The sequence below is a fragment of the Agelaius tricolor genome, unplaced genomic scaffold (genome assembly GCF_023055355.1).
Source record: "Agelaius tricolor isolate 1412-34295 unplaced genomic scaffold, bAgeTri1.0.p SCAF_1, whole genome shotgun sequence".
NCBI lineage: Eukaryota > Metazoa > Chordata > Aves > Passeriformes > Icteridae > Agelaius > Agelaius tricolor.
Window position 1 is genome coordinate 111,777,558 of NW_027269261.1, and position 24,340 is coordinate 111,801,897.

Here is a 24,340-nt window from a genome sequence, read left to right on the forward strand (position 1 = left end):
TGTAGCAGTGGGGACAGAGACCATCTGAGCAGGTCTCCATGGCAAAACAGTGGAACATTTGGTGTTATTTATTGAAGTCAATCCCTAAAATCCCCCCAAAGCTCCTCAGGGAGCTCCAAGGACATGAGAGGAGCAGACAGGGCCCTTTGGTGGCTTTGCTTAGGAAAATCAAGGTATAAACAGTGTTTTGATTTGAAAGATCTCCCTGCAAGCAAAATACGGATCATTTTGCTTCCAGAATCTTGTTCAGCTCCTCCAGCATCCCTGGATCCCCACAGATCCCTCACAGATCTGTCCTGTGTCCAGTAAGGATGGATTCACAGGAGGGAGAAAACACTGTTCCAGCACATCTGAGAGAGCTGAGCCATCTCAAACCTGGTGTTGAGAGCACAAAGCATTTTCCTCCAGCCAAATCCAGCTGGGGAAGCAGAGTCCCTGGGTTCTCATTAAGCACTCAGTCCTATTAGGCAAGTCCTGATTAGCTGGGCTCACCCTCTGCTCCCCCCCTCTGTGGTATTGTTTAGCCTTGGAGCCATGGGCACAGAGCTGCAGCCTGGGCCCTGCCTTTTACAGGAACACTGAAGGCACCAGAAAGGGATTTGCAGCAAACCAAATTTAATTAAAGGGGAAAAAAAATAACCAAAGTTTCAGCTTGGAAAAAAAAACCCAAAAAAGCAGACAAATAACAACAGCCCCAGGGCAAATAATTCTATTTTCTTTAAGGTCCAAGTATTGTGGCTCAATGTTGTTGGAAGTGAAAAGATGGTTTTTCTGGGGAAATCTTTTTTGATGAGGGGGGTGGGGAATGGAGTGGTGTTACATCATTTTGGAGCTGGAGGGAATGTTTTTCTCAAAACCAGGCACCCATGGACAATGCTCAGAAATTGGGCTGCTGGAAGGTGAGATCCCAGCAGGGCTGGGCCAAGGCTGCTGCTCCACACTGTTGGTACAACTCCATCCTGCTTTATTTTATTTCACCTTGAAAGAGGGACGAGAGTGACAAGCCAAGGGGACAGTGCCAGCAGTCAGGACAGCCACGTTCCCAAGCCCAGGCACTCGCCTGGGTATTGTTTAATTCCTTAGGGACGTAGCCTCTGTTCCTGCCTGATTGCTCCTTTCTCCAGATCACCAGAGTGGCACAGCCAGTTCTCCTGGGGAGCCCTTGGGTCACTCCCTGCATTGTCAAAATTCATGCTTGGTTCCTGCTCCCATGTTGCCCTTGAGAGCTCCTCTCACCTGTGGCATTGAGCTCTCCTGGGCTGGGGCATGACCCTCCACGTCTCTAAAGTGATGGAGAGGGTTTCCTTAAGAAGCAAAATGGAAAACAAAAAGTTCACAGGAGGCAAATGAGCAGAAATTTTCTATTCCAGAGCAGGCAAAAGCACTGGACAATCTGTCCAAGTGCAGTGGGATGGAGATATCCCCTTGCTCAAGCCCTTCAGGAGGGTGGTTCAGCCCAGACATTGGTGATGAGACCCCCAAAAGCTGGGCAGATCCTGGTCTAGCTCAGGATCATTCCTCATCTGAAAACAGTTTCATGGGAGATGCTGCAGAAGGAGCAGAGGATCTGCCCAGGTCTCCTCAAGCATTTGGGACATTTGAAGATACCATCAGCAGGTTGCCTGGAGCAGCTGGTCCATTGCCCCTCTGCCAGCTGCAGTTTTCCAGGGTTTGGACTGGCCCAGGCATCTGTGTTGCTCCACACAGAGCAGTGACCTGGGATTTGTGGGATTTGTGCACCCCAAGTCTTGATCTGAGGACAAACCAGAGTGTGGAGTAACCAGGTCACCCCCCTGGCCACAGCTCCAAGGATACAGCACCAAAATCAGGACCCAGCACCATGGTGGTGACAGCTGGAGCCACTTCTACCAAAGCCCCAGGGTCCCCTTGTGCATCCAGTGTGATCTGGGGCATCTCCCCTCACACACACCTTTGGACATGAAGGCACCATGGGATATTTACAGGTCAAAGACTCTTCTCCTGAAGAGGGCAAGACCCTGACAGTGATTTTCAAACATTCCCCATGGCCCAGTGATGCCTGGGAAGTAAAAGGAGATGCCCACAGCCATGGTCTCATTCCTCCAGGAACTCACTGTGCACTCCACCTCCAGTGTCCCAGAGCTCCCCATTTCATTCCCACTGGCTCCCAGTGCAATGCCACAGCAGCATCAGTCCTGCACCTCCCTCTCCTCTCCACTCATCATCCCTGGAGGGACTCAAAAGTCGTGTGGATGTGGCACATGGGGACGTGGGTTAGTGGTGGCCTTGGCAGCGCTGGGGAATGGTTGGACTGGATGAGCTCAGAGCTTTTCCAGCCTTAATGATTCCATAACACAGGCACTGGAGGTGTATCTGGAGCTTGAGCAGCATCTCCCTCTGGTGGCAAAGGGACAAGAAGTTTTGGGGAGAAACTCCTCCCCAGTGTGATTTTCTCAGTCTGGCAGCATTGGGGAAAATCTGGAAGTGCACCAGGTCATTGGGCCACAGAAGATGGGAAGGGTGGGGGAGGGTGTCTGAAGCTGTGATTTGCTGCTGGAGTCCTCCTACTTCAAACAGGGCTTTAGAATTCACTAAAGAATAGGTTTAGATGGGATACAGGGAAGAGATCCTTCCCTGTGAGAGTGGTGAGGCTCTGGCACAGGGTGCCCAGAGAAGCTGTGGTTGTCCCATCCTTGGAAGTGTCCAAGGCCAGGCTGGATGGAGCTTGGAGCAACCTGGAATGGTGGAAGGTGTCCCTGCCCATGGCAGGGGATTAGAATGAGATGATCTTTATGGTCCCTTCCAACCCAACCCATTCTGGGATTCTCTGATTAAATACAGGTTATTTCTACAGGCAGAGACCTGTGGCTCAGTGCTGGGACTGTACCAGCAGGCAGGACTTGGACCCTGGGTGCAACAGGGCTCTCACACAGGCTGGAAGCCCTTAAGGACAGACAATCCATATTATCCCACCTGATTTCACATTGCTCCCAAGGAGAAAGTGAAGCATGGCTCTCCTGTGACCAACTCTCGTCATCAGGGAGCAAAGCTGTGGGAACACAGCCCTCACACAAACACCCTCATCCCTACCCCAGTCCTCTGCACCCTCTGTCCCCAGATTCCCCCTTTCTCTTTTGCCATTCCTTGATCTATCCAGGATTTCCACAACCACCTCATCTGAGGTAAGAGGTAACAGCTCATGGTGTACCCCTGCACTGTGGATGTGCTCAGAGAAATCAAATCACACTTAATCACGTTTATTCCTGACTCCTGTGCACAAAAGTATTCTTTACTTTCTCAAAATTGTCTGTTTCTTTTCTGACTGGCCTGTGGGACAGTTTCATGATGGCTGAATCTTTTTCTAACACCCAGCTTTAACCTTCCCTGACACATTTTCATGCCATTCCCCCAGATCCTGTTGCCCAGGTCCCTTCTTCACCCTCCCACTGGAAATCCTGACAGGCAACTCATCCTGGGGCTGCAAGAGCCAAGAGTGGGAAGCACTCAGAGCCCTCCACACTGATTTTCACCCCCAACATGAGACAAACAGAGCCCTCCACACTGATTTTTCACACCCAGCATGCAACACAGACACAGCAAAGGCTGGTTTGGGGTATTTTCAAGCATAATTATATATTATAAAAAGTAGAAAACCAAGCTAGATAAAAATTCCTGCAATGGCCTGGCAGCACTGCTGCCTTCTCTGTGATCCACACAATGAGAAGGGCTCTGGAAAAGCCTCTGGAACTGCTCCTGCCTGCAGAGAACAGGCACAGCACAGGGGGCTGGGGTCCAGATGGAGACAGGGAGCCTTCATCCCCTTGGAATGTGGCTTCATTCCATACGCAGCACCAACTGGGTTTTCTGTGCCCCAAGGGAGCATCTGGCTGGGTCAGCCCTGAGCAGTGAATGCATCATGAAAGCTTTTTTTTAACAATTAATCACATGCCTGTGCCCTCCCTGCTGCCTTTCCTGCCCTGTGGCAGCAGCAGAGTCCTGCCCACAGCGGGACAACAGCTGGAGAGCACAGCCAGATGTGCTCCAGATGGCACCCAGGAGCTTGGTGGTGAATCCAGCTGATCACACCTCAATTGACATGTTAAGCCATGTCCTGGGCACAAACCTGTGCCCTGGGCACAAATCCATGCCCAGCCAGCTTGGTGGGAAGCACTGGCTATTTCTGAGACCAAGGTATTGATGGGTCTAGTTCCTGACACAAATAAACCTTGCCTGCACTGTGGGTTTTATGGTGGGGGTAGAACTGGTTTGAGATTTTAGGTTTAGATTTTAAGTTTAGGTGGAAGCATCCAGGTAGATGTGGAAAATAACCTGGTAACCTGGTCTAGTGGAAGGTGTCCCTGCATGTGGCAGGGGTTGCAACTGGATAAGATTTAAGGTCCCTTCCAACCCAAATAATTCTGGGCTCCTGTGATCTGCAGCTGGAAGGGGACAAGGAGGAGGCTGGAGAGAAAAGACCACTTGAGGAGGCAAGACAGTAGGACATGGCTTTTGGTAGTAATTCCAGGTTCTGAGGTTCTGGTCTGCAGCAGGAAGAGAATCTGCAACCCTCTGTGACTCCCAAAACTGGAGTTGGCAAAAGCCTCAAAATAAACCTGGTGGGGAAAAACAATCAAGCAATGCTGAGCCTTACTTGAGGCCTTACTCTGCCCAGAAAGGACATCCAAGAGTAAAACCCATAATTTTTCTGATTTAGGCACTTATTTGTCCTGAGAAAACTGCTTTGGCCAGCACTGCAGCCCCTGGAAACAGCAACCAGATCTCCACACTGGGACAGGCCAGCAGCTTGTGCAGGTACTGGTTTAAGGACACACCTCAAGTCATTGTCACAAATACACCAAAGGCAGAAGGCCCCAGCTGCCTGGCAGGTCTGTGACATAAATAAGCTCAATAAATAACCAGCCCTGGACTTTTAGGGCTTTTTAAGGCTTTTGAAGTTCTTCAAGACTGCCTCTAGAAGATGTGCTGGGAGGGAAGGTGATGTCCCAGTGATGGAGGAGCACTCTGCCCCATGGCAGGGGCACTGTGGGGACAGTCTTTGTCCCACCACCTCCTGCCATGCCCTGTTGATGAGACAGTCACCCCAGGGCTGGCCCAAGGTGACATGTACAGGGTCACTCTGGTCACCCAGACAGGTCTGTCCCCTCTCCCAGCTCCCCCAGTCCTCGCTGGGAGCATTTAGGGCCGGCCTTGGGGGTGGAGGTGAAGCACGGTGACCTCAGCTTGCTCCTCACCACAGTCCCCTGCAGGCCACAAGGGTGGGTGTCCCAAAGGTGATGGCACCCCACGAGGGCAGCCTCTGTCCCTGTGGGCTCTGAGCCCTCTTTGGGGAGACCTGTCACCCCACAGCTGCCCGTGTTGCCAAAGGAAGAGCTTCTCTGCAGACACTTGTGGGCACAAGCGCCCAGGATTGGGCTGATGCTGGGCATCCCAAGGGATAAATTCCCTCCTCTTCCTCCTCCTCCTTCTCCCAGGCAGCCTGGGGGAGGCTGAGCTTTGCTGTCCCGTTGCACCAGGGCCATGCTTATGGCTGTCCCTGTCCCAGGGGAGGTGATGCCTCCTGCACTTGCACTGAAATACACAGAGGAGCTCTCGGTGGAATCTGGGGAGAAGCCATTGGGGTGGGACGTGGATGGGGGAAAATCAGGCTCCTGCCCTGCTCCATCCTCCTGTCCCATTCCCAGAGCACCAGCACTGGCTTTGATGCCTCCTCCATTCCCCACTGCCAGTCCACAGGGATGGATGTCCCTCATGGGGAGGGAAAGGTTTGCCCCAGGCTCAGCACCAGGGGGTTTCCCCATCATCCATCCTCCAGGAAAAGCCTCTCCCACGCCGCCATCTCCAAAAGCCGCGTTGATCACGGACAGATCTCCTGTCTTCAAGGCCAGCTTCACCAGCAGCCAGTGGTGATGGTCTGTCCAGCTGTCCTCCAAACCCCCTTTGGACTGCAGCAGTGATGAGCTGGTCTCCTTTTTGGGCTCTGTCTTGGTCCCTTCCACTGGCAAGGACTCCTCATCTCCCAAAGTCCCTGAACTCTGCCCAGCTTGGGAGCTCTCTCCAGACCCCTCCTCATCCCCAGCTGCTGCAGAACTGCACATTGTCTCCAGGAATCCCTGCCAGATCTCTGTGGACTTGGGGTGGAGCAGGCTGTAGTAAATCACCAGAGCTGTGGCACCTGGAAAGGAGCAGAAAAGTGTCACTGAGGAGTCCCAGCAGCATTTTGGTCAGCTGTGGAGAAAAGGACAGATCTTGAGGCACCTCCAGATCAACAAGACCTTTGCAGAGATGCTGCTGAGAATCAGCTGTATGAGCAGCACATCTTTCCAGCATTTATGGGGATGCAAGAATCCCACTTGAGCAGATTTGGGCAAAGGAAATGCACACTCAACCCCAAATTTAATCTGGATTAATTTGCAGACTGAAAGTTGCCCAGCAGGGAAATGTGTGCTGAAGGAAACCTTCCATGTCACAGCATCCTCATCCTCTGGCCTTTAAACCAGCAAGTTTTGAAGAACAGCTTCCTACTTCTACCCTAAACTCATCCAAGACCACAGGAATTGCTCCTTTTCCATCCCATTTCTTTAACATGCTTGATCTGAGGGTCTGAGGAGTTGCACAACTTCCCTCTGCCCCCATCCCTCGGGGAAAATATGACCCTGCTTGGCACAGAGATGCTCCAAGGGCTGGAGCCCCTCTGCTCTGGAGCCAGGCTGGGAGAGCTGGGGGTGTTCACCTGAAGAACAGAAGGATCCAGGGAGAGCTCAGAGCCCCTTCCAGAGCCTAAAGGGGCTCCAGGAGAGCTGGAGAGGGACTTGGGACAGGAGTCTGGATGTTCATTTCCTGAAACTACTCTCAAAATGTGCAATCCAGGCTCTGAAATCAATGTTCTTACCTATTAAAGACCCTGACATGACAGCCCCAGTCACAGTCAGGCTGTTCCTCAGCTCTACCTGCAGGAACCGGGTGCCCAACAGCAGCAGGAGCGTGTTCTCCATCAGCATTATCTGCAAGGCAGAGGGAAGAGACTCATCACTTATATCCTTCTGATGGCTTTAGATGTGCCTCTCACAACAGAAAACACCCATTTTCTAGATTTTCATAGATTTTTAGAATCACAGAATGGTTTGGGCCAGAAGGGACCTTAAAGCTCATCTTATTGCACCCCTTGCCATGAGCAGGGACACCTTCCACTACCCCAGGTTGCTCCCATCCCCATCCAACCTGGCCTTGAGCACTTCTGTTATATTTTGCACCTAATTTATCACTTAAAACAAAGAAATTGTCAAACTGAACTTTCTGGAAGGTCTTTACCTACTTTTTACCACTGACATTGTAAGGCTGCCCCTAAAGAATCAAAGCCAGTGCAGAACACACATCCACCTTGGTGACCACGCAGCTTTGTCAGGACACAGCAAAACTCTGGATTTTGAGCAAGTGGTGATGTGAGAGATGAAAACGGAGAGTCTGAAGCTGTTGCTCATCCCCAGCAGCTTCATCCATGTGGAATACAAAACAATTCCAGGTACTCACTGCATAAAACACGACCACCCTGGTCCTGGAGGGGCCGGGCCGGACGTTGATGTAGCAGAAGATGTAGACAGCTCCCAGCAGGCAGTTGAAGAGCCTCCAGCGGCACGGCTGGGCCACGATATCTGTCTGCTGGGCCCCCAGCCAGAAGGACATGAGCAGCCAGTGCACCCCTGCAGGGAGAAAGGACTGGATTTGCAAAGCCATGCCCAGGGGAGGCTGCAAACCTGAGCATGGCAGGGCTGACATTGTGTCGCAAGCCAGGACATTCTTCTGACTGCCCTGGATTCTGAGACCATGGTATTGATGGGTTTAGTTCCTGACAGGGGGCTCAGAGACCTTGGCACGGAGTCAAAACCACCTGTGCCTTTGATTTTAACCCATGGAAACAATTATCAACTTTGTGTGAGGATTTACAAGCCACAAGGGTTTGAGTAGAATGTTAATGAATTTATCACAGGGTGAAAATGTAGAAATTTGGGGTTTTTAGAATGGGGGTTCAAGAGGCAAGATGGAGGAATCTAGGCATGTCCTGTCCTTCTCCTTCTCCTTCTTCTTCTTCTTCTTCTTCTTCTTCTTCTTCTTCTTCTTCTTCTTCTTCTTCTTCTTCTTCTTCTTCTTCTTCTTCTTCTTCTTCTTCTTCTTCTTCTTCTTCTTCTTCCCCTCCATCTTCTGCTGTGATGTTGGCACTTTTGGATTGGTTTAAAGTAGAGACAGACTGTCTAACATAGGTGATAGCTATTGGAAAATTATTGTAAATAAAGTGCACGTAGTTTTTAGTATAAAAAGATAACACTGCCCCAAGGGCGGTCAGTGTGCCTCAACCTGACCTGCTAGACAGACCTCAGCAGGTCCAAAAAATAATATGATAGATAAGAGAAAATAAACAACCTTGAAAACCAGAGCTGAGGAATCTCAGCTTCTTCTTTGGTCATGGGGCTGGGAAAAAAGACTCTTTAATACCTCGGGAGCCATTCCAGCGACACAAAACCTGAGAACATTGGGGTGGGATGTGGGGAACAGGATCTCAGGTCTTACCTGCCACAGCAAAAACCCAGAAGGAATAGAGCCTGGCAAAGAGCACCAGGGCCAGCACCCGGGTCCCCAGCATCCCTGTCCTCCAGAGCAGCAGGCACAGGATGACAGCAGCTGGTGGGCTCAGGTGTCCAGGCTTCAGCAGGAAGGTGAAGTGGCTGTAGGAGACCAAAGCCCAGGCCAGGGACAGCAGGGACAGCCCTGCACTGACACCTGTGTGGGGACAGGGGCAGTCAGGGCTCTGATGGAGGCCCAAATGCACAGCAGGGCCAACTCTCTGTGTTAAGGAGGTGTTGGTAGCACAGCACCCCCACACAAGCCAGACACCCCTTGATCCTGCCAAGTGAATCATGGAATGAAGGAATCACAGAAAGGACCTTAAAGGCTATCTAGTCCAGCCCCTTGCAATGAGCAGGGACATCTTCCACCAGACCAGGTTTCTCAGAGCCCTGTCCTGTGGTTGTGACAGTTTGGTCAGAGGCAGAAAGCCAGATAAACTTTCCCAGGAATTCTTATGGGGACTTTTAGGAAGGCTGAGAGAAAGAATTAAAACAATCTTGCAGCTGGTGTTTTGAAGAGTTGTTTTCTCATAAGATGTTTACCAAAGGGTGTCTTCTTAATTAGCCAATGGTGATGGGGTGTTGATTAAATGACCAATCAGGTCCACCTTTATCAGAACAGTGTATAAAAAGGAATGGGTTTCCAATAAACTTGGGATTAGCCTGCTGAAGGGAGTTACAGTTTATGTGTCACTTCATTCCTGACTCAACGGTCAACCTGACTTGAATGTTACCAGGGAATGAAACTGGAGCATTTCCACTGAATCCTGCTCAATCTGGTCTCTGTGTGCTCAGCATCTCCCTGTGGATACCCTCTGAGTATCCAGAGTACCCTCTGAGTATCTCCCTGTGGATACCCTCTGTCTCCATGGACAGAGCTCTGCAGCCCCAGGGCAGCTCCAGCCCAGTCACTGCCATTGGACCAGAGATGGACAATGAGCAACTGTGACCTTGCACATGCCATGACTTCCCACTGCAACCTCCCTCTTTGCACCCCTGAAAGTTCACAAAGGTGGCAAAGCAGCCACCTTTGCATTCAGCCACAGCAGATCTTTCAGCCAGGCTTTTCCCTGCTGCTTCTCATAGAGGCTTCCCAGTCCCTCTGCAGCACATCCCTCCAGGGAGAACACAGAAAACACACACCTCCCTCACCCAAACGCATCACCCCTGAGACATCCTCCTGGGAACTCACCAGGGATGAAGCCTGCTGGGTCCACGGCCACCACGACATAGGTCTGGAGCAGGAGGTGAGGCAGGGTCTGCAGCAGGGCCTCCAGGAGCCGCAGCACACAAACATCCCCGAGCTGAGCCAGCAGCTCCCCGGCACCGCCGCCCGCCTTGGCCGCCGCCCGCAGGACATCCCAGTACCTGCGAGAGCCACCGTGACGGGATGCCTGCCCTGGCTGGAGGAAATCTGGGGCTGCAGCCGGGTTGTGGGGGGTGGGTGGATAGCGGGGAGCGTCTCTCACCTCTTCCAGAGGCCGAGCTGCAGGAGGTGGAGCGCCAGGAGGCAGCAGCCGGGTGCGTGTCCGTCTGCCCGGAACCAGAGGATGCTGAGGAGCTGAGCGGCGTAGCCGGGCACCAGGCAGGCCATGGTCAGCCCGAACCAGCCCAGCTGCCCCCGGACAAGGTAGTGGATGATGGCACAGAGCCCTGGAGAAGGGCAGAGAGGCGGTGCTGAGGGATGACACAGCCACACCCGCCCCCAGCAACTGAGCGGTGCCATTCATAACCAGAGAATCCCAGAATGGTTTGGGTGGGAAGGGACCTTAAAGCTCCTCTCATTCCACCCCCTGCCATGGGCAGGGACACCTTCCACTACCCCAGGTTGCTCCAAGCCCTGCCCAACCTGGCCTTGGACACTTCCAGGGATCCAGGGGCAGCCACAGCTTCTCTGGGCACCCTGTGCCAGGGCCTCCCCACCCTCACAGGGAAGAATTTCCTCCTCATATCCAATGTAAACCTGCTTTCTGTCAGTTTAAAGCCATTCCCGCCATAACTCCATCTCCCAGCCCTTCTCCTGGGCTTATCTCCAGCTGCCGGCTCCCGGTGGCTTTGTCAGCTGAGGCGCAGCCACCGCCAGCGAGGGGCCCGGCCCCCAGCAAGGCTCTGATAAAAAGCTCGGGCTCCAAAATAAACAAACAAATAAATAAATAAGCGGGAAAAAAATTCCATTTTTCAAATATGAAAAAAAAAACAGAAAACCAAGAGGACTGTTGGGCCCGCGGGGATGCCGGGAGCAGAACCGCGCATCTCCCCAAGCGCGGGGTGCAGGGATGGACCCCCCCTCTCCCCGGTACATGGAGGTGATTCGGGATGGCCGCAAAGGCGTCACTGCCAGCATCCCATCCGCCTTTCCAGCATCCCATCCGCCTTTCCAGCATCCCATCCGCCTTCCCCCTCCCCTCCGCCGGAGCGCAGCCCCGCACGCCCCCGCGCATCCTGCGCGCATCCTGCGCGCTCACTCACGGGCGCCGCTCTCCGCCGCCAGCAGCGTCAGGCTGAGCCTGGGGACGGCCCCGCGCATCCTGGGAGCAGGACGGGGAGGAGGAGGAGGAGGAGGAGGAGGAGGAGGAGGAGGAGGAGGTGGGAGGAAAGGGAGGAGAAGGAGGAGGAGGAGGAGGAGGAAGAAGAAGAAGGAGCCGCCGGGGCCGGTCCCGCTCCGCCCGCCCTCACCGGGCACCTCCCCCAGTGTCCCCTCCCCGGGCAGTGTGACATCACGGAGCTTGCGCCACCCCCGGGGGCTTGGGGACCCAGAGACCGAGCATCCGAGACCCCTGGAGCTGCTGTGCGCTGCCACAAGCCCATCCCGTATCCCCCAAATTGTTGTGCGGTGGCACAAGCCCACCCCGATGTCCCCCGGGCTCCTGTGCGGTGTCACAAACCCACCCCGATGTCCCCCGGGCTCCTGTGCGGTGTCACAAACCCACCCCGATGTCCCCCGGGCTCCTGTGCGGTGTCACAAACCCACCCCGATGTCCCCCGGGCTCCTGTGCGGTGTCACAAACCCACCCCGATGTCCCCTGGGTTCTTCAGCACCCATTCGATTTTTCTTCAAGCCCATCCCATTGCTCTCTGTGCTGTTGTTTGCTGGCACAAGCCCACCCCGATGTGCCCCAAATTGTTGTGCACCGGGGCACGGCCCCCACGATGTCCCCCGTACGATGTCCCCGTGTCGCGGGGATGTCACTAGGTGGCAGCTGGGACATGGCGTGCACAGAGCCATCGATTGATTCCGCTGTTTTCCCGCCTCACCACAGAGATGAAACCGCTGTGAAATGGGATCCCGAGCATCGGAGCTTGCAGGAGCCCTCTGGTGTGCATTTGCTTTTTATCCCAATTTCCAGCCCTGAAAGCCTCTAGCGCTGATGCTTTTTAGAGAATAAATTCCCAGCAGGTCACTACAGGAAAAGCCACAAAAAAGGGGTTTAATTAAGGCAAAATATCACCTCTGGTTTTGGTGGTTTTTGCAGTATGCTGCAGGAAGCTCCCAGAACTTTGTGCATCAGCTGGGATGTTGGATGCACCTTTGTTCCAGGACCTTCATATATTTATTGTTGTGTTTTTAAATTTTATTGATTCTTTTTTGCAACTCTGTCAATAAAGCCCAGGCTCTGCTGTGTAACAGTAGCCACCAAACTGCTCAGAAATTTCCTTGCCTGTTTTTCCTACTCGTGGGAGCATCCCCAGGCTCTCCACGGGTCTCCAGCACTGCTTTTTACCAGGAACTTGGCATCTTTGCAGCCTCAACTCCATCTGATAGGGTCTGGGGGCCCTTTGGGTGTAAAGGACAAACCACTTTTCCTCCTGTCCCTCTGCCCTGCCCCTATTTGTGTTTCATTAATTAATGATGTTGGACTGCTGGGCCCAGCTCCAGCGAAGCATTTTAATAAAGCCAGGGGTGTAATGAGGGCTCTGGAGCCAAGTGAAGCTCAGCCTTGGCTGTCTCTGTCCTCCACAGCAGCAAATACCACGTGGCCCATTCCTAGAAAACCCAATCTTTAACATACAAAGCACAACTCAGCCTCTAATGGGCACCAAAGCCTCTTGCAGACCTGAGAGCGGGATGGGGAAGAAGCATTTTTTGCAAATTCAGCAGTGGGGATGCTGCCAGGGTCCATGCAGGCACAACGTGACCTTTCTTGTCACCCACAGAAGATGTGAATCTCCTAATCTCGCCCCCCCTGCCCTCCAACACCCCCATTCCCTCCCTGAGGAGTCTCAGCTGTCTCTGCTGTGTTCCAAGCCAGGAACAAATCCTGTGCCATCATCACCCCGGAGCTTTGCCAGGCAGAGAAGGAGGAAGCCAGGAGATATTCCCAGAGCTTTGCCAGGCAGAGAAGGAGGAAGCCAGGAGATATTCCCAGAGCTAGCCACCCTCCCCAGCTTCTCTGCCAGCTCCCAGTTGCTCTGGCTGCCTCCCAGCCACCGGTTTGGCTGCACTTTTCTCTGCTGGATTTCAGCACCCAGGAGCCTCTTTTGCTAAAAAAACTCCTCATGGCTCCAAGAAAGTGACATCCTGGAGAAGAGAAGGATCCAGGGAGTCCTCAGAGCCTCTTCCAGGGCCTAAAGGGAGAGCTGGAGAAGGATTTGGGACAAGGGATGGAGGAACAGGACACAGGGAATGGCTTCCCACTGGCAGAGGGCAGGAGTAGATGGGAATTTGGGAAGGAATTCTTGGCTGTGAGGGTGGGGAGGCTCTGGCACAGGGTGCCCAGAGAAGCTGTGGCTGCTCCTGGATCCCTGGAAGTGTCCAAGGCCAGGCTGGAGATGGGGCTTGGAGGAATCTGAACTGAACCTGGCCATGGCTCCAGTCCTTGGAGCATCTCCACAGCCTCCCCTGGACTCTCTCCAGCAGCTCCAAGTCTTTCTTGTGCTGGGGACCCCAAGACCTGGGCTTGGTGCTCCAGGTGAGCTGCCTACAGGTGACATCACACAGACCCAGCTGTTCCTCACTTGCTGAGCCATTTTTCAGCCCAGATGTTTGGTTGCACATCTGTCTGCAAACACAACACCTCAGGGAAGGGTTTACAGGAAGAGCCCTGCCCTAAAGGATTTGGGGACCAGGGCACATCTTCTGCAGATCCTTCCCTTGCCTGAGGTGATGCAGCAGAGCAGATCTGACAGATGATTGTGGATGATGCCAGGCAGTGCAGACATTAGATTTTTCCTCTGTAAAATGTACATTTTTCTTACTGTACAATGGTGATTCTTAGAGCAGCTGGTCCTGGCATCCACAAGAACATTTTCCTTCCTGGATTAGGGTGCAAATTCCAATTCCAAAGCTGTTTGTGGGAGCTGCTGTGTAAAAGTGACCACAGCACAATTATGTGTAACCACGTTGTGGGACCAAGCACGTTCGACATGTATTTGACCACAAAAAAAAAAAAAAAAAAAAAAAAAAAAAAAAGCAAAAATGAGGAAAGAAAAGCACCCAAAGGAGCAGCCCAGAGAAACAAGAAGCCTGAGGGCAGGCTGAAAGCTGCTGACAAGGCTGTGCTGGAAGCCTCCGTGAAATAGTTGTTTTGATTGGGAAAGAAAACAAAGAGATCTAAGAAAAATCCCTGCAGGGCATGAAGGGCGAGCCCAGGGAGGCTCTCGCAGGGATGAGCTCAGCCGTGCCCAGAGAACAGCACCTCCCACGGAATGGGGCCGGATTCAAGGAGGAAAGAGGGATAAAAGAGAAGTGAAGATCCCTTTGCAACAGGCACCTGAACTCATAGAAATGTCTGTAAAAAGCAGGAAGCCATTGGAGTAATCCTTGGTGAGAAAGGAGGATGCTGTGCTCAGAGAACTCTTCTGTCCATGCCAAGAAAATAAAGACAATAAAACTAAAATTGCTGGGCATGGGCTGTAATAATTTCCATAAATAGATATGGCATAACATATCTTATGTGCCATGCAGGTAACCTAGTAATGAAAATGTTTTGGTGAAAAAATGTGAAAAAAACCCCAAACCACTTTTTCCTTTTTTATTCTGAACTCTTCGATTTGTCTTTTCCTCTCTCATTTTTTCCCTACCATTCCCTAGTGCAGATCTTCTCCATGTTCTTAATTGTCCAGATTTTCCCTCCCAACAGCATTAATGATGTAGAATTAATGACAGCCCATTAACCCTCTTCCTGAATTTCCAAAGAACTGACTTCCCATTTAACATAGGTTCAGTGGGTTTTATTTTAACATTCCAGCTGATGATTATTTTACTTCTATGGTGATATATTGTTCATGTTTGTAAGGAAATATAAAACCTCTGAGAACAGATGGAAACAGATCTTGAGTCTGTTTGAGCTGCTGTGGCCAAAGGGTTGCTCAAAGGGAGGAGGCCCAGGGTGGTTTTTCTCATCTCAACACATTTCCCGAGGCAATGCTGCAATGGTTTGAAAGCCAGACCTTGGTTCCTCTTAGAACAAAGAGGATTCACTGGGTGCCCCCAGAGCTCCCCAAAGCCTCGTTGGCCACCAGAAGGCTGTGGAGGTCAAACATCCCTCATCACCCTCCAGGAACAGCACAAACCCACGCTCTGCTCCTTCATCTTCCTCCGGGTGGCTGACGCTGGTCCTGGGACTGTTCCAGCTTAGAGCTCCTCCTGCCTGGTAACAACCAAAATATTCTCATTATTCAGCCTCTCTCAAAAGGTTTTGTCCTTAAATGGGATGGAGACTTCATGTCTTTCTTGTTTATCTGTTTGCAGTTTGTTTTATAGTCTTAGCTGTGCAGTGGCTCCAGACTGTCATGAGCCAGTTCTAGAGGTGTCAAATGTTGATAAGGGAGAGGAGGTTTTGTTGGCTGCAGGAAATGGAAATACTCAAAAATTTATCCTGGAAATAATGTAATTCTTGAGGGGAAGAATAAACAACAGCATCCAAGCAAGAATAAGGAGAAGCTGGATTTTTAGTTAATTGGGAAGAAAATTGCTTTTTCTGCTATTTTTTCCGAGTAGAAAAGCTTGAGAAAACCCATGGGGTTTTTTTGTATAACTATAGTAAAAATTGTCTTATTTTCTGAATTAACAGCTTTGCCTTCCAGATCAAATTCATTGCAAGGCATTGCAAGTTATCGAGAAATTCAGGACAAATTGCTGGTCAGTTGATGCATTAATTAAAAGGGGATATAAAATTGAATTTTTTGCATCACATGCCATGATCTTAGGTGTGCTCCAGGAAAATCTTAGGACAATAGACACAATCATTACAAAAATGTGTAATAACCTCATTTAGGTAACTTCCAGGTCTTGAAGAACATTTCTCTGTGTCACTTCTGGGACTATGGAGGGACAAGGCTCTAACCAAAGTCCTGGTCTCCTTTCTCTGCAGTGACCCAGGATCCCAGCCCACCCTCTGCCATGAAAATCCTTCCTTTGCTCCTTGTTCTCCTCTTGGTGGCATTTCAGGGAGCTGCAGGTAAATTGAGGGACTGAAGAGAAGGTGTTGGTGTCTTGCAAAGGTTTCTTGTCCCCTTTGGGGTGTGACCAAGCTGCGTCCTGCAAAGAATCCTCACATAAATCATCAAAGCTCATTGGAGATTACAGATGAGAAGTGAAATTAGCAGGCAAATACTCCAAGCATCACTTTGAAAGGGGCAACCCCAAAATTACCATTCAGCACCAGTGTTTTCCCCATTAAACCCTGCAGGCTTGTACTTAAATCACTTTGCCTCTGAGTCACCCAACAAACAAATTAAATCATGACCAAGTAATCTTAAACCACACAGAAAAAAAAGAAAAAGGAATCTGGCCCCATGTTCTTCAAATATCCTTTGCTTTGGGAGCTGGGACATAAGGTGGAGAGGCACAAAATCATGATGCCTGTTGGGGGGTGCAAAGGAGACTGGAATCCCAAACCAACTCTATTATCCAGAAAAAGGGATTGTCTGGAACCCCAAACCAACCCTATTATCCAGAAAATGGGATTGTATTTTAATATCAGCCCTGAAAATGGCACAGCTACATTTGCAGGGTGCTCTGTGCACAAGCAGGAGCTGGTGGAGTTTTGATCTCTGTGGGAACAGGGTGGAAAGTGTCCTCTAGGGAAGTTAGGATGGGAAAAGACTGTGATGAACTGCAGCAGACCAGAAATGTGGGAAAAGTGTCATAGATATATCCCTGGAGGGATTTAAAAGCCATCTGGATGTGGCACCTGTGGACATGGATTAGTGGTGGGCTTGGCAGCGCTGAGTTAACAATTGGACTTGATGATCTTAAAGTTCTTTTCCAACCTAAATGAGTCTGTGATTCTATGATTTTATGTGGTTGTCTGGTGTTATTCTTGCCTGGGTCTCTGCCTGTGCCAGTTCCCAGAGGCAAAGAGTTCCTTTGGTCTGTTTTATGTCCTTATTTAACACACAGAGGACACTTGGCCTGTTATCAGTAGGACCTTCTGGGTATATTAAAGCCAGAAATTTTATCTGTATCTGGGAAGAGAAGTGTTCCTGAGAGCTCAGACTGCTCACAGCCACCTCTGCAGTGCCCCACAAACCACAAGTTTGAGATCAGGAGTGTTTTATTCGCCCTTTAAACCACTCTTTTATTACTCCCTGGCATTTTCTGGGTGTGTTTGTATCACTCTACTCACATGCTGGGAATCCAGCCCACCAGGGATGTGCTGGGTACTGTCCATGTTTAATATCCATTCCCTGTTTGCTGGAACAAGCTCCCCTCTCTCTGAATACTTTGCAATGTTCCATGGATGAGCTGGAAACTGGAATTAATTGGTTCATGTGCACTCAGTCAGGTGCATCCAGAACACTTCAGCTGCCAGGCTTGCATCTTTATTAATCGACCAAACAGGGCCAGGCAACCTCCTGCCTAATTGCTGGTCTGCTCCCTGGGGTTGTTTTGATTCCTGACAATTAGCACCTTCATGGATAAAACCTGTTCTGGGAATAGCACAGGCTGCTGCCCGTTCCCAAAAGGCAATTTGAATGTGGGTATCCTATTTTGGTAGGGAAGAAGGAATTAGAGTGTTTGCTTGGTCGTTGTGCCCACAGACCTCCTCCTCTCAGGACTGAACTGTCACGTCCTTGTCAGCTCACAGGGATTAAGCAAAATGCAAATCCCTGCTGGAAATAAAATGTCTCCCATCTTTGTTTATTTGTTCTTTTTTTAAGGTAGAAGCTTGGCAAGACCCAGGAGACCTTACATGGAGTGTGGGTATCGTGGGACCTTCTGCCACAGGGGGAAATGCCCTCGTGGCAACGATTACCTGGGCTCCTGTCGTTCTGGGTACAGTTGCTGTAGGTGGTAAGTTTAGGACTTTTCTGGGGCAAAGATGACTTCCCAAATCATCATTTGAATCCCAAGCATCAAGATTTTCCTTATAATCATAATTCTGAGGATCCTTTCCTTTGTGTAGGTTGTAGTGTGTCTAATTGTGGAGGATCTCCAGGAGTGATCGCTTTTGACATCGTTGGATTCAAGGAATTGTTGCAGCAGCCACCAAGGATCTGTCATTCTTCTTTCAATAAAATCAAGATGTGGGGAGGTTGCATGGCTGCCCTGTGTGGTGTTGTCATTAATTTCCAAAAGTAATTAATTTCCCATTTAGTCTTATTTCCATTAAGAATTTTGAACAAGAATTCTGAAATTAATCTAAACCCTGCAAAGAATGTATAGTTCACAAAAAAAATTTAAACAAGAATTCTGACATTAATTTAAACCTGCCAGGAATGTGTAGTTCACCAAAATATTTACCCCTCTTGGGCTGCTGATTGAATGAGTGTTGGCAAGTTCTCCACACATGCCTGCTAGGGAATTCTCTGTCATGACTGAGATCAATCACCATTTCCACTGGGAGCACAAAAGTCTTCTCCCATGTGGCATTTCATAGCACCTCTGCTCTGAAAGCCTGGGGTTCCCACCTCCTGATCCAGAGCTTTCAGACCTGGGAACAGTATATTGTTTTATTATGAGGACTACAGTCACACTGAGCAGGACAAATTGGTAATCTGAAGTGTGATTTTACCCTTGCCATTTCTGTCGGCCATAAATTTGGATTGAATCTGCAAAATTTATATTGGCTGCAGTTGCAAATCAGAAGATCAGAGTTAGACCTGTGACATTGCTTGAAGCAATTATAGAAACTTGTGTGAGAGGCCAACCCCACTGTGCCTCTGATCACCTCTCTTCCAATAAATTCAGCCTGAACTGCCCTGACCACAGCAGAAAACCCAGAAGGTGCAGCTTGCTCAGAGAGCTCCTGTCCCTGCAGGAGCATCCTGTCTCAGTCAGGAGCATCCTTGTGCTGACAAGGAATCCTTGGTGCCCAGAGAAGCTGTGGCTGCCCCACCTCTGGAAGTGTCCAAGGCCAGGTTGGATGGGACTTGGAACAACCTGGGGTACTGGAAGGTGTCCCTGCCCATGGAAGGGAGTTGGAATGAGATGATCTTAAAGGTCCCTTCCGATCCAAACCATTCTGTGTTTCTGTGAAGGAAGGAGCAGTAGTGGCTGAGTTTTAATAGAAGCAAGCAACTCAAGTGCAAAGGACTGACTGGAAACCCTGAGCTGCCCATTTGTTGCAAAGCACTTGCCCACCCTCACAGAATCACAGAATTGTTAGGGTTGGAAGGCACCTCTGGAGATCATCCAATCACCCCTCTGCCAAGGCAGGGTCACCTGGAGCCTGTGGCACAGGAACACATCCAGGTGGGTTTGGAATGTCTCCAAAGAGGAAACTCCACACCCTCCCTGGGCAGCTGTTCAGTGCTCTGCCACTCTCAACATAAAGGAGTTCCTCCTCCAGTAGAAGTGGAGTTTCTTGTGTTTCAGTTTATGGCCACTGCTCTTCATCCTGCAGCTGGGCACCACTGAATAGGGTCAGTCACCATCCTCTGACACCCTTGGAGATGTTTATGTGGATTGTTGAGATCCCCTCTCAGTATTCCCCAGACTGAACAGGCCCAGCTCCCTCACTCTCTGGGTCTGTTCAAAGCAGGTATTTCTGCAAAAGACTCTGGCACCATTGAAACCACAGCCTTGTGCAGGGCAGGAAGCTGGGCCAACAGCCTCCTCCAAGGGATCTCCCTGGATGGAAACCTCAGGAAGTTGCCAAGTGGAGTCAAACCAGCAATTTACAGTTGATGTCCTAAGAGATTTTTGCACAATCCACACTAGGTGAATGTTTCACAAACTGGAATGGCACAAGATTTTTGCTCAAGGACTGAGGACTTTGCAGGGAGGGTTCGGCCCCTGTAATTTTAGATTCATCTGCCTGTAGGCAGCATCATGCACAATCCAGTCCCATCATGCACAATCCAGTCCCATCATGCTTTAACTCACCACCACAGAGATCTGTCCTTGCCTTTATGGATGGGGAATGGCTTCAAGAGCCAGTTTAGGGTGAAACAGGCTGAAACCCCCAGGGATCCATGCTGCACATCTCCTCCCTGCTTCTTATCTCAATCCCATCTCCCCAGCACTCTACACATTCAAACTCATAGAATCAGAGAATCATAAAATGGTTTGGGTTGGAAGAGACCTTAAAATCATATAGAACCAACCCCTCACCATGATCAGGGACACCTTCCACTATCCCAGATTGCTCCAAGCCCTGTCAAGCCTGGCCTTGGACACTTCCAAGGATTAGCTGATGTCTGTGCTAAAGAGCAACAGCACAGAGATGCAGCTAATTGCCCCCTTAATGAAGCCCTGTAAGGAACCTGACTACTGGACATAGCTGCTCCCACTCCCTTCTCTCTTGGGGTTTTGATGCCAAGACAGCTCAGCAGATATTAAAAAAGAATTGAGGCATGGCCTTTTCCCTTTTTCTGGCTGCAGCTGTAGGATCAGGATTTCCTTCAGTGGTGAAGGAAATAAGAAGCTGCCCTGAGTGCTCTGACTACCATGGCAGAGTAGTAGCAGTGATCCCCCTGGGTACAGATCTGCAGATAGTTTGTACAATGTCCCTCACTGGAGAATGACAAAACAATGAAATATGGTGAGTTGTTTGGATCAAAGGTATATTCATGTATTGTCCAGAGAAGCTGTGGCTGCCCCATATCAGAAATAAGGTAGTTTCAATGAAGGAAGGAATGATGAGGATGACTCTATTTAATTAGAAGGTCAATTAATTATTATATTATATTATATTATATTATATTATATTATTATATTATATTACACTATATTATATTACACTATGTTACATTATATTCAAATTGAATTTGTTAAGTATTTAACTGCACTCAACTGCACAGGATCTCATGACTGTCAGCTGACAGTCCCGACACACACATACTTGGATTTAATTGCTTAGTGAATTAAAACACTCACACTAGAATTTAATTACCAATTTTTTTTTAGGTAAACAATTTTCTACAATGTATTTTACCTGTGAACAACACAGGCGCAGCAAATGAGATAAGGATTTTTTTTTTTTCTCTGATGTTCAGAGAATATGAATCTCAGAATATTTTTGAGAAGTTGTGCTCTGCTTTTCTCTGTGAAGAGAAATGTGGTGATAGCCCCATCCCTGGAAGTGTTCAGACACGTTGGATGGGGCTTGGAGAACCTATTGGAAGGCATCCCTGCCCATGGCAGCTGGCTGGAAACTCCTGGTCCCTTCCAAACCAAATCATTGTGTGGTTCCATGATTCAGGTGAGCGCTCATGAGTGTGTTTTTAACATCCATCCCCACACACGTAGCATGTTGGAACTCAGGACATCCCTCTGGCTGTCCAGGACGGCCAAGACCCCTGCCAGGGGGCTCAGAGACCCTGGCACAGAGCCCAGAAATGCCTGTGGTTTTGATTATGGCCCATGGAGCAAATTACCAACCTTAGATGAAGATCTGCAAGCCATGACAAATTAAGTAGAATGATAGCAAATTTATCACAAGGTGAAAAAGTAGATTTTGGGGTTTTTAGAATGGGGATTCAGGGGGGCAAGATGGAGGGATCTGGGTGTGTCCAGCCTTTCTTCTTCTTCTTCTTCTTCTTCTTCTTCTTCTTCTTCTTGGCCTCCATCTTCTGCTATAATGTTGGCACTTTTGGCTTGGTTTAGAGTAGAAGCTCACTGTCTAACATAGGTGATAGGTATTGGGAAGTGATTGTAAATATTGTACACGTAATTTTTAGTATAAAGACATAACACCACCCTGGGAGCAGGCAGAGTGCCTCTGACTGTTGTGCTGAGCAGACCTCGGCAGGACAGGAGAAAGAATTTTATAGATAAGATACAATAAATGACCTTGAAGACCAAGAAATGAAGATCCCTGACTCTTTCTTCAAGCGCCCTGCTGGGAAAAGAGACTTTCCAACTTTTCTCAGGGTCACTCTGACCAGCTAGAGACCCCGACAGTAGCCCTTGATGAAACTGCAGCAAGGCTGAAAATGTTTAGGAAGATGCTCCATCAAACAGCAAAGGGTTACACACAGCAAACTCCAGCAAACAAAGCCACAATTAAAGCTTGTCCTTCCTAGGACTGTGGATGTCATCCCAAGTGGCGTCTTCCCAGTTATTTTCAAGTGAAGCATAGAGAGCTCGCTGCCCGCGGGGGGAGGAGGACAGAGCTCCTTTGTGTGGTGAAAGCTGAGTGTTTGCCAAGGCCCAACGAACAGGGATGCTCTGTGTGTGCGTCCCCAGAGCTGTCCAGCAAACCACAGCACTGAGCAACCCTTATGCAAGGCAGGATGACACAAGATCCTGAGCTGGAAGCCTGGGAATCCTTCTCAGGTGTCAGATGAGGAAAGCTCTGCTTGTTTTTCTCTGTCAGGGCAAGGGACAGAAAAAGAAGATTTGGGGCTGGACATTGGGAGGACTCAGCCATCCCAAGGGATATTGTGACAAGTGGAGAGACCAAACTGCTGCTACTGGTGCCAGGAATCTCTGAATCCCGGGCTGCTGAGTGCATCCTCCCACCAGTGACTGGTCAGATCCCCTCTGCTCGGTTCTGTCCCCGTGCAGGTGCTGCACGACCCGCAGGAAGGGACCCTCCCACTCACCTCTGCCTCCTTTCTCTTCCCCGCAGGGCTGCGGCTCTGCTGGCGACTCCCAGGCATGCGGATCCTGCCCGTCCTCTGTGCTCTGCTCCTCCTGATGCTCCAGGGAGTGACAGGTAGGAAATGTGGAGGGTTTGTCCTCTGTCGGTGTTTTTTTAGGGAGGATTTGTCACCTGAGCTGATGAGTCACGGGTGAGTTCTCCTGGTGGCTGTGCCATCCCTGCCGGGGTCCCTCTGACCCCACACCTTTAAGGAAAGACTCCAGCTGCAGGTTCTGCTGCTGGGATCAGAGCTGGGGCATTGTATTAAAGCTCTTATCCTTCTAAATCTGGGATTTGACCCCTCTCCATGCCTCCTGACCCTTGCATTTCTGAGTCAGCAGCACTGGGAACAGCAGCCCTGCTGGAGAGGAGGAGGAGGAGGAGGAGCAGGGAGGAAGGGAAATCCTTCTTCTACCCTTGGAGTTCTCCCTTGCTCCAGGAAGGAGGCAGCAGGCACGATGGAGACCTCTCACAGAGCCTGCTTAGGGGTGTGGTGACTGCTCCCATCCAAGTGGCACAAACTCACCTGGATTTCTGCTGCAGGCACCTGCTCAGCAGCTGTGGCAGGGGACAAGCAGAGCTGGGCTGACGCTGACTGTGCAGGGACCAGGGGCAGTGCTCAGCATCTCGGCTGAAAGTCTCCTTGTGACCGTGTTCACAGGGGTCTTAGGATGAGGGAAGAGATGAGGATCTGACTCCATGTTTCAGAAGGCTTGATTTATTATTTTATGATATATATTATATTAAAACTATACTAAAAGAATAGAAGAAAGGATTTCATCAGAAGGCTAGCTAAGAATAGAAAAAGAAAGAATGATAACAAAGGTTTGTGGCTCGGACTCTCTGTCACAGCTCACTGTGATTGGCCATTAATTAGAAACAACGGCGTGAGACCAATCACAGATCCACCTGCTGCATTCCACAGCAGCAGATAATCATTGTTTACATTTTGTTCCTGAGGCCTCTCAGCTTCTCAGGAGGAAAAATCCTAAGGAATGGATTTTTCATAAAAGATGTCAGTGACATCTCCTCTCTCCGTGCCCTGCAGGGCTGTCCCCGGTTGGAGCATCAGCGCAGGAGTGCGAGCGCCGCGGGGGATTCTGCTCCCACCGCTCCTGCCCGCCGGGGATCGGCCGCATCGGCCTCTGCTCCGAGCGGGAATTCTGCTGTCGGATGTGAGTTCAGGGCTGCCCGCAGGGCTCAGGCTGCTGCTGCTGTTGGGGTTCGGGGTGAGGCTGTTGGGGGAAAACCGGGGATTCTGCAGCCCGAGGGTACAGGGCACTGCTGAGCCTCACTGCTGCCCTGGTGGGACAGGCACTGCCAGACCTTTCCATCCCACAGGCGCTGGTATCCCTGATGGGCTCCTGGATCCCCGAGCAGGACACCAGCCCGTCGGGACGATGCTGCTCGGAGCAACCGCGCACAGCCATTCCCTGGATCCCATGGGAATCCCATCCCTCAACGTCCCCAATATAAGTGGTGGTCATTGCCACTGCCAAGATGTGTATCCTGGGTGTGCATCTCTTTCCTCTGTGTGTAGGGAAGGGCAGAGAGGATGGGGTGAATTCCTGGCAGACATGGACACACAAACACTGTCCCACCGTCCACCCTCTCTCCGTGGTGGCCTCAGCCACACCAGCATCTCCACCCGTGGTGGGAGGGGGGACACAGGTGACACTCACAGGGACCCCAATGCCAGTCTTGTGGCTCAGCAAGGGGACCCCAGCACCTCTCACACAGGGTGGAGGG

General features: G+C 50.4%; 2 protein-coding genes across 3 annotated transcripts; one reads left to right on the forward strand and one right to left on the reverse strand.

Annotated features, from left to right (window-relative positions):
* Positions 1–3,583: 3,583 nt before the first annotated feature.
* XKR5 (XK related 5) lies at positions 3,584–11,302 on the reverse strand. 2 transcript variants are annotated; one of them, XM_071447522.1, is made up of 7 exons: positions 11,088–11,302; positions 10,088–10,271; positions 9,811–9,986; positions 8,563–8,772; positions 7,528–7,697; positions 6,890–7,001; positions 3,584–6,172 (listed from the first exon to the last, which is right to left on the reverse strand). In XM_071447522.1, exons 1-7 carry the CDS (start codon positions 11,143–11,145, stop codon positions 5,121–5,123), a joined length of 1,962 nt encoding a protein of 653 aa, XP_071303623.1. In that variant the 5' UTR covers positions 11,146–11,302; the 3' UTR covers positions 3,584–5,120. The 2 variants fall into 2 exon arrangements, with proteins under 2 accessions (XP_071303623.1, XP_071303615.1); XM_071447514.1 differs by lacking the exon at positions 11,088–11,302 and having other exon boundaries at positions 10,088–11,034.
* A 3,787-nt stretch (positions 11,303–15,089) lies between these two features.
* Positions 15,090–24,082, forward strand: LOC139599863 (gallinacin-5-like). Its single transcript, XM_071447547.1, has 5 exons — positions 15,090–15,211; positions 15,932–16,018; positions 22,580–22,666; positions 23,640–23,766; positions 23,933–24,082. Exons 2-5 carry the CDS (start codon positions 15,961–15,963, stop codon positions 23,946–23,948), a joined length of 288 nt encoding a protein of 95 aa, XP_071303648.1. The 5' UTR covers positions 15,090–15,211; positions 15,932–15,960; the 3' UTR covers positions 23,949–24,082.
* The last annotated feature ends 258 nt before the right edge of the window (positions 24,083–24,340 follow it).